The 9,431-nt window shown below is 36.9% G+C and overlaps 1 protein-coding gene across 2 annotated transcripts; it reads left to right on the top strand.

Moving 5' to 3' along the window:
• The first annotated feature begins 369 nt into the window (after window positions 1–369).
• Window positions 370–8,220, top strand: egln3 (egl-9 family hypoxia-inducible factor 3). 2 transcript variants are annotated; one of them, XM_043262616.1, is made up of 5 exons: window positions 370–899; window positions 6,584–6,703; window positions 6,794–6,930; window positions 7,008–7,081; window positions 7,179–8,220. In XM_043262616.1, exons 1-5 carry the CDS (start codon window positions 414–416, stop codon window positions 7,205–7,207), a joined length of 846 nt encoding a protein of 281 aa, XP_043118551.1. In that variant the 5' UTR covers window positions 370–413; the 3' UTR covers window positions 7,208–8,220. The 2 variants fall into 2 exon arrangements, with proteins under 2 accessions (XP_043118551.1, XP_043118552.1); XM_043262617.1 differs by lacking the exon at window positions 370–899 and adding an exon at window positions 1,677–3,178.
• The last annotated feature ends 1,211 nt before the right edge of the window (window positions 8,221–9,431 follow it).

Genomic DNA, 9,431 nt, shown 5'->3' with positions numbered 1-9,431 from the left:
ATACAGATGCAATTATCTTTCTTCATCTTTTCTGGAAATTTAGTGTCTATGCGTTTTATGATCTCTCTCAAAAGAAGAAATATTTCACTATTTCAAAGTAAAAAAACGATTGATCATGTGCTACCCACCTAATAATAGTAACAATGATATCAATAATTATTTAAATGCATTTTAATGGCTCTGTGGCAAATACCCACACATCAAAGAAATGACTAATGCCTCACAAGGACTTACGGATGTTCTCGACATCCATGCTTTTCTCTGAGAAGTAGTTATTCTGCACCAGTGCAACTCTTTTCTGTCCAGGCCCGCTCTAAATTAGGCTTTGACACATGTGATGGTGTTCACGTACTCAGACTCTCCCCTTTCATCTGACACCGAGTTCGCGGTGCACTTGTTCTGCACTCGCCCCGATGGCAGGACATCAGGGAAACCAGACCTCGGAAGACCAGGCCATCACGAATGACCCACGCGTGCGTCCAGATCCAGCCAGCGGACGCATGGAGCTGCCCAGAGAGCTCACGAAGCCCCGCAGTAACCGGGCAAGATCTAAAGAGCACAAAAAACGACCGAGCACACACAAACTGGTCTCGCAATACATCGCCCCGTGCATGAAGTCCTACGGCTTGTGCATAGTCGACAATTTTCTCGGGGACAGAATCGGAGAGCGCGTCGCGCAGGAGGTGAAGCGCATTCACCAGAGTGGCGGCATGCAGGACGGACAGCTGGCGAGCCAAAAACTAAACAAAAGCAAAGCCATCCGAGGGGACAAGATCGCGTGGGTCGATGGCACCGAGGGCGGCTGCCAAAACATCGGCTATCTGCTGACCCGAATGGACAAGCTCATCACGTGCGCAGACGGCAAGCTGGACAAGTTCAAAATCAGGGGAAGGCACAAGGTGAGTGTCCGGCCTGCTCCCGAAGTTTCCCGAGCATCCAATACGAGTCGCGCTTTGCAAAAAGGCCCGCGATGCGCGCAAAATGCATTCGCCACGAATGCAACGCAAGCGCAAAGTTTCCAAGCCGGTCGCGAGGGATGCGCGTGTACGCCGTTGAGACCGGAGAAGACTTGTAAAGCGCGTTGGAGCTGCGTTTTTACGCTTCTGCACTTTCGACAGATTGGCGCGCGTACATGCGGCTCTTCTGCTCCTCAATGGCGGTCGGGCATGACTATAAAACGAGCTCAGAAGCTTAAAAAAAAAAAAAAAAAACGCGGCCATTGAGATAAAAGCGTTGGCGATCTCGTTTACGGTATTTTAATATTTTAATGTGAAGTTGTTTTAGCGCGCAAAGCGTACATGAGAGCGGTCTCGTGCTGTGGTCCGTGTCTGACCCTGCTGGGCATCACGGACTGTAAATCTGCAGAGTTGGGTTGAACTCAATAGAAATAAAAAATGACTGGAATGGAACGAATGCGGGAATCTGGGATATTGTGTGGGCGGGGCTTATCGACCTGGAGGATGTCACGTACGATAGAGAGGACCGAAACTGCTTTGAAAAACACATAAATAAATTAGATTTGATTCAAAGCGGTGTATTTATTTTAGTATTCAATTTAAAGTTAAAAGTTTTTAAAGCTAATTTGTTTTCTGTAATCATATTTTATGAAATATAAAAATAAATACATTTAATTTTGTAGTGAAAATGTATATTTAATTAAAATGTTATTAATTTAAATTTACATAAAAAACGACAATATTAAAACGACTTAACTGAGACTAAACAATGGGCTGTTTTTGTATTTTGTTTTGTTTTTCACTAAAGTACAGGCTATGTCTAATCATTTACATTTACAGTTTAAAAAAGTGACTTACAATAGACGAACATTGCTAGTAATTTGTCACAGAACCAAACAATATTTGTATCTATTTGTTTTATTTTATTTTTAATTACTTATCATTTATTTACCTTTAAAAGGCGACGAACATTAGTCAAACAATATCTGTTTTTTTTATATGTTTCCTTTTATTTTTAATTCAGAATATTTCGAATGCAGGCTACCTGCATTAAGGGAACAATATTATTCATCTATTGCAAATGTGTTTTATTTCCTTTTTTTGTTTGTTTCGGAAAGACCACAGAAAACACGAAGCGAATCGTCACAGAACAAACATGCATGCACGCATCCTCGTTGTTGCAATGGGGCTGTCACTTCACCCTCATTGGGTTATCATTAAAGAATGCGTGCTTTTTACACCTCTCCGTGTATTTCCATTTCAATGGATAAAGTGTGTCAGCGTCACCATTCACATGTTAATGGTTTTAAGGCCACTTCTGTAGCCGCACGTAGGCGGCTTACATCACGTGACCCCCGTTCCTTTTCTCAGCGTTGTCCGTAACGACTAACTCACACCGCTCGCGATGATTAAATAACTGTTAATAATCCCACAGCCATTTCACTCGCGCCGTTCCCAATCACACCAAATCACGATTTCCAAAATAACGCTCTAAAAAGCGTCTCCGTTAGCGCGCGACCGAGCGGGAGAGTCGCGTTTCTGAGCCGCCGGTCGCCCCCTAAAGGAAGGCGAGGCGCGAGTCACGGGAAACGCGCGTCGTCCTGCCCCTCGGACGCTGAGCTCGAACGCGCTGAATGGGGTTTTCGCGTGAATGTCCGCCCACCGAAGCGCGACACACATTCTGCACGTTCCACATGCGCCGCAGGTGCGCTGGGCTCCGATCCCGTCGCGCTCGTGGACTCTCTCGCGCGGAGCGATTATAAAGCCCACCTATAGTCCGCCGCGCGCGACATTCCCGATCCGTCTCTTGGCGTCAGGCACCGGGGTCGTAAAACTTCTTTTGAATGCAAGGAGCCGAGGACAAAATGCCGTTTCTTCAGCACGCGCTGGACTCGCAGCTGGAGAGTTTGGCTTCGGAGCAGGTGGTCCCGGCTCTGCTGGACCGGGGCTTCTTTTACGTGGACCATTTTCTGGGGGACATCGCCGGCCACATGGTTCTGGGTCAGGTCAAACGCATGCATTACTGCGGGCTTCTCAACGACGGGCAGCTGGCCAGACGAAGCAACGGAGTTTGCAGGAGAAGCATCAGGGGAGATAAAATAACGTGGGTTAACGGGACCGAGAGGGGCACGGAGGCCGTCAATTTCTTATTAACACTCATAGACAAACTCATTTCTCTGTGTGTGGGACATCTGGGCAAAAGCATTCGCGCGAGGTCAAAGGTAAGCTGCGTTTTAAAAAAATTAAATGTGTGTCGTGACTTTATTTATTTGGTTTAAAGTAGCTTGAATGAACGCAAACAGCTTGATACGGTTCTTAAATGATCATACATGTATTTTCAGTAAGAAGTGTCGTGAAGTTTTGATTGCTATCGTCGTTTCTGTTGATTTGTGGTATTTCTTCGTAAATGTAGACTGCGTCAGCGTTACATGAATACTGAAAAACACGGGCTACGTGTAGTTTTTACACGCAGTGCTTTTTTAAAAGTTTCAAAATAATAATTGGGAATACTTTTCTTGTCAAATCAGACATGCAATTTAACTTTTTAACTTCGTTTATTAATATTAATATTTTTTATTATTTTGTAAAAAAAAATTATTATTATTTTTTTTTGGAAAAAACCCCAAAACAAATCAAAACAAAAACTTAAATATGATTTATTATTCTGCCAAGTGTCACGTAATCATGATTTGCTGCTCAAGAATAATTATGAACAGTGCTAATTTATTTATTATCATTTATAAAAACGTTTAAGATTCTTTTAAAAGTTTTGCATTGCATTTACTTGAAATAGAAATCTTTTGTAACATTATAAATGTTGTTACTATCACTTTAAATCAATCTGAAGCCTCTTTGCAAAACAAAAGTTCTTTCCACAAAAATTAAAAAAAATGTTTACTGACCAAAAAACAATGTATATACAACTATAGGTCTATATAATGAACATTACTCTAAAAGTTTCTGATGATCTCTTTTAGAGTAGGTTGTTTGTTCCTCTGGGTGAATACAGGCTCTCACTCCATTAAGCATTCGTTTTGGTCTTTGTTTGGCTTTTTGTTTAGAGCAGTTACAGTAGAGTGCTTTGGCACACACTGTCTTTGCTGTGCCTGATGATGAATGGCAGAGATAGGCTTTCAGTTTCTGCTGTTATGAACAGTACGTGACTGCTCTCACTGCGCCGCTGTACTCCGGGTTACCGGAGGCCCTGATTGAAGCGGCAGGATGTTCGAGAGCCACTTTTACCCGAGTCAGCTGCAGGCACAAGAGTTTTACTTACTTTAAAGAAACTGGCAGTTTTCTAGTTTTGTTTGTCTCATTCTTCCCCATTTTTGCAGTATGCTGAAAAGAAGCACTGCATTCATCATTTACACATAATATTAAATGTTTATATATTTAGCCAAATAAACATATTTTATATTGATATTATATATATATATATATATATATATATATATATATATATATATATATATATATATATAATTTATTAAAATTTATATATGTATTTTTCTATAAGTCAGCTGAATGCAGTTAAGTTTATAAAAATACACATAAAATAAAATTATATATATATATATATATATATATATATATATATATATATATATATATATATATAATTTTGTATGTATTTTTTCTATAAGTCAGCAGAATGCAGTTAAGTTTATAAAAATACACATTTATATTATTTATATATATATATATATATATATATATATATATATATATATCATATATATATATATATATATATATATATATATATATATATATATATATATATATATATATATATGATATATGTATGTATATATATATATATATATATATATATATATATATATATATATATATATATATATATATATATATATATATATGTAACATTTATTTTTATTTTATATGTATTTTTTTATATAAGTCAGCAGAATGCAGTTAAGTTTTCCCAAAACAGATGAGTTGATGATAAGCTAATATGTTGAATATTCTTTGCTGCCTTAAAACAATTTATTTTCTGTCATCTGTTCCAAAACCTTACAGGTATCACAATATAATCCTTAATTACAAAACGACAGCCTTGATGGCAATCATAATAATAGTAAAACACTAATCTAAATGCATCACTAACTTAGATGAATTATTTTAGTGCAATTCTTCTTTAGTAAGCGTACTAGCATTTCATAACTCGAGTGTTTTGAAATGGTTTCTCATTGACTGCATGTGGGCGTAAATGGTTAAGTGTGCTGAATCAGAGCTCTGGATTGTGTGCGCTAGCTGGCCGCCGCAGCTGAAGTCTGTGGTGCTGTAGACTCACGCTCAACACGTAGCACTGTCATTAAACCCTCAGCGCGCTGGCTGCTGGCCAAGCTCGCTCTCTTTAGCCACGCACACACTTCCTCCTGTTTTCTGTGAGGCTACATGTTTGCATTGCACTATGACGGCAAACTTGCGTATGCTCTCTTATTGTGGGAACGGGATCATGATAAAGATTAGTCTGCAGAAATGTAAACATGGGCACCAGCTACTGTTTTCCACATTGTGTGAGTGTGTATATATATATATATATATATATATATATATATATGTGTGTGAAGAGATTTGGAAAAGGGGTTAACCGGGTTCTGCTGAGAGGAGAAATCAGACGCTTTTTGAACATTTATAGTAGTGTTTTTGTAGTATAGTAAATTAGACAGTTTGCATTAATATGCATTCCAAGATGGAGCTGAGGCTTTTCCCAAAAATTAAAACTAGCTCACCCTCAGGCTATCCGAGAAATTAATTCTGGAGAAATTAAGCATTACATTAATTCCTCTTCGATGGATTCACTGCGGTGAATGGGTGCCGCCAGAACGAGCTGGAAAAAGCTGAATAATTAACAAAAAAGTAACACACAAGATTTCAGATCAGTTGTTGTCTTCTGAAAAGCTGCGTGTTTGTAAGAAACAAATCCATCTTTAAGGTGTTTTACATTTAAACTGTGGCCAAAATACAAATCCACTATCCATGCTTACGCCAAAGAAATATTCCTTTAATATATATATATATGTTATAAATATAGTAATGCATCAGCTATTGATAATTTACAATACAAGTATGTTTTTGAAATAATTTGCATAAATCGATGAATCAAATGTTTTTAGTTTTTTTTTTAGGCTTAGACTTTCAACTTCCAAATCATCTCTATGTTATGTTTACAAGATTTATCGTTTAGTTTACTATTGATTTATATTCAGACATAGACTTTTTTCCTAACGTCTAAATGTAAATGTTCTCTGTAAAATGTTTTGGCACTAAAACGTATAGTTCAGATTAGAAATACAGTAGTTTTACGATAGTAAAGCAGGCAAAAGTGCAAATGTGAGCGAAATGTTACATTACAAATAAAATTACATTTAAAAAAAATATTTTAAAGCACAACATGTACTTTTTTGTAACTTTTGTAAACTTTACAAACTTAATTTTTATTGCTTGTTAAAGGGAAGAAATGCCTTTTAAACGTTAATAATTTGTAGCCAGACTTTTTATTTACAATTAAAAAATAAATAAATAAAAGAATCATTGGCATGTTTACCTGGAAACAGGTTTTCTGGGAGTTTCTTCAGTTTTGCGTGTCTTCTTTTTTTCAGGCGATGGTGGCTTGCTATCCAGGAAACGGAGCAGGATACGTGAAGCATGTAGATAACCCTAATGCGGACGGCCGCTGTGTCACCTGTATTTACTACCTGAATAAAAACTGGAACGCAAAGGTAAACTTCTCAGCAGTGCGTTTCACGCGCCGTTTCCGAAAACGTTTATTACGCATTTCTAATTAATCAAATGTCACCGTACGTTTTTAGGAGCATGGCGGATTGCTAAGGATCTTTCCTGAAGGGAAATCTTACGTAGCTGACATCGAGCCTTTGTTCGATCGACTCCTGCTTTTCTGGTCGGATCGTAGAAACCCTCACGAAGTTCAACCGTCGTACGCTACGAGGTTAGTAAGCGGCGTTCAAGTCGCAGAGGTGAATGTGAATGTGATTTCGGGGCTAAAGTGTCTGCTTTGTGTCACAGGTATGCAATCACCGTGTGGTACTTTGATTCAGAGGAAAGGGCTGAAGCAAAAAGAAAATTCAGAGATTTGACAGGTTGGTTCGAGCAAAATCATCGGTATCGGAGTATAGCTTTGTTTTTAAGGCTAGGCCTAATTGTAAAAATCTAATTGTTTAAACTTTTACATTTCAGCCAACTCGCAGAAAGGTTCGTCATCGTAACAGAAATGCACTGGCCTGTCTCTTTGGAGAGGATTTCTTTTGTCTGCTGTCTTATTTCTTTGCTTTTTTTTTATTCCCTATTTTTACATGGCTTGTTGCACTAAAGGTACCTCTCAACCCCACTTTATATTTGTGATTTACCACGTTTGAAACCGATCCTTGAAATAAGTGAAGAGTCCTTTGAATAACCCGCTGCTAACGTAAAGACAATTTTGTGAAAAACAAAAAATGTGAAAATCTTAAGACTGATTAATGCATTATTAGATGTTTATAGTAATTAGATTCTTCTTTTTGAAAACTTTTCTGAGATGTATTGTTTAGATATATAAGATAAAATTAATACGGAATAGATAGAGAGAGAAATATATTTATATATATATATATATATACACACTAGTGATTGTTTAAGAAATACATAATTAAGCGTTTTAAATATCTTCTTTTGATGCTTGTGCTGTTTTGTTACATGCTATTATTTGCTGTTTTGTATGTTTTGGCACATATTTGAATGTTATTTGCGCAATTTGTGAACACTTCAGTAAAAAAAGGAAATTTGAAGTCGCGTGTATATATATTTAGACGCTTTATTATTTTTGAATGACAGTTTAATGTCGAATGAGACTCTTTTAAATAGAGATGTTTGTAAAAGTCATTCTGTACTGTGTTCACAAACGTTTAAAAGGCACTTGATCGGATGATATTGCTTTCTTCGTTCGGTCCCAGTGTGTTAGTTTAATGAGAGAATTGAATCAGCTTGCATGCAGGTCAGCAATGCTGCTCTACCACACCCTCGGATCAATAATATTTGACAGCTTTTCATAAAATTTTGAGCTTTGTATAAATGTTTCTTTTACAAAAGTTGTTCTGGAAAATAAATGTCGAAATGTGTGAACATGTACTGTACACTAATTGAGATTTACAACAATTTGAAATGGTCAAACAATGTGTTGAAATGTTTTCAATTGTCTGTTATTTTCGGTAATAAAGTTTTTTTCCCCTTTGGCCATGATTTACCACTAAGCGTCGCTGTGTCCTCATTGTAATATTTTTTTTAGCTCAAATCCGTGCTATTGGACTTTCTAGGAAGGTATTTACAAGCCATTTTATCCTGATTTTTATTTATCATGTAAACGGATACAGAATAAGTAACATTTAGCATTTATTTTTAGATATGAATGTTAGTTTTGATATCTTTTAAAGGGATAGTTCACACAAAAATGTCATTTACTCACCCTCAAGCAGTTACAAACCTGTATGAATTTCTTCGTTCTTGCCGAATGTATTTTGAAAACATTTTTTTTGTAACCTGACTGTTTTGGTCTCCACTGACTTCCATAGACTTTCATTGTTCGGCGGAATTCACACAGGTTTAGCGCAACTCAATGGTGAGTGACTTTTGGGTGAACTATCCCTTTAAAAGCTGCCTTTATCTCGCGCACGTGTAAAGTTCCGCCTTTTCACATTTGGCGTCGAGAGATCGTTAATTAGCAAAACATCGTGCACAAAAGTGGTTTAGCTACAACCCTTTAGATAAAACTGTCTTGTATTACTAAAAACTAAGAAAAAACACCAAGGACTGTCTCGCTAAGTGAAGGTAAGGTAATCATTTTAAACATATTTCCACCTTGTAGTAACGTAGTGTAGTTTAACCAGAGAAAACTAATGGACCTCATTAACAACGGTTAAACGTGGTTTATGTAAAATTAATAGTTATCTTTTATAAAACCAGTACGCCAAACACATTTTATAAACTAAAACGCCATCCGCAGCTGAATTTCATCGTAGAAAACCGCACGTAAAACTCACAAAGAGTGCTGTATTAGTGAAAATATTAAATATAGTTATCCTTATGAACGTTAACCGCAAATGAACAACAACAACAAAACATAATAATAATAATAATAAAAAAATAAAAATAGTTCTGCATGTTTTGTTAAACTGTGGTAACCGCAAATTAACGATAATTTAACCATCATATTTGTAGTAAAATAGTAATCAGTATGCCGAAAAAATTGTAAGGCTACTACACAATAAAACCGTATTTTTACATTATCCTGCCACACTTGCGTTTAGTTGAAAGATGGGTTTCAAAAATGATTAACTATAACAATCCGATACTTAAAAGAGACTCTAGATTGCTGAAGAGGTTTCAGAAACATGCAGAAGATCCTGAAGAAATAAAAGAGCGCCACAGGCTGCATTACTGGCTGTAGCCTCTAGATGT

The sequence above is a fragment of the Puntigrus tetrazona genome, chromosome 17 (genome assembly GCF_018831695.1).
Source record: "Puntigrus tetrazona isolate hp1 chromosome 17, ASM1883169v1, whole genome shotgun sequence".
NCBI lineage: Eukaryota > Metazoa > Chordata > Actinopteri > Cypriniformes > Cyprinidae > Puntigrus > Puntigrus tetrazona.
The sequence above is the reverse complement of the archived record's forward strand: the minus strand, read 5'-3'. Positions and strand labels throughout refer to the sequence as shown.

Excerpts from the sequence above, each read along its gene's own strand:
- egln3 (XM_043262616.1), top strand. The coding sequence starts at position 414 with ATGGCAGGACATCAGGGAAACCAGACCTCGGAAGACCAGGCCATCACG. Across the intron at positions 6,704-6,793 it reads ATAAAAACTGGAACGCAAAG|GAGCATGGCGGATTGCTAAG; the intron begins GTAAACTTCTCA and ends GTACGTTTTTAG. Across the intron at positions 7,082-7,178 it reads AAAATTCAGAGATTTGACAG|CCAACTCGCAGAAAGGTTCG; the intron begins GTTGGTTCGAGC and ends TTTACATTTCAG.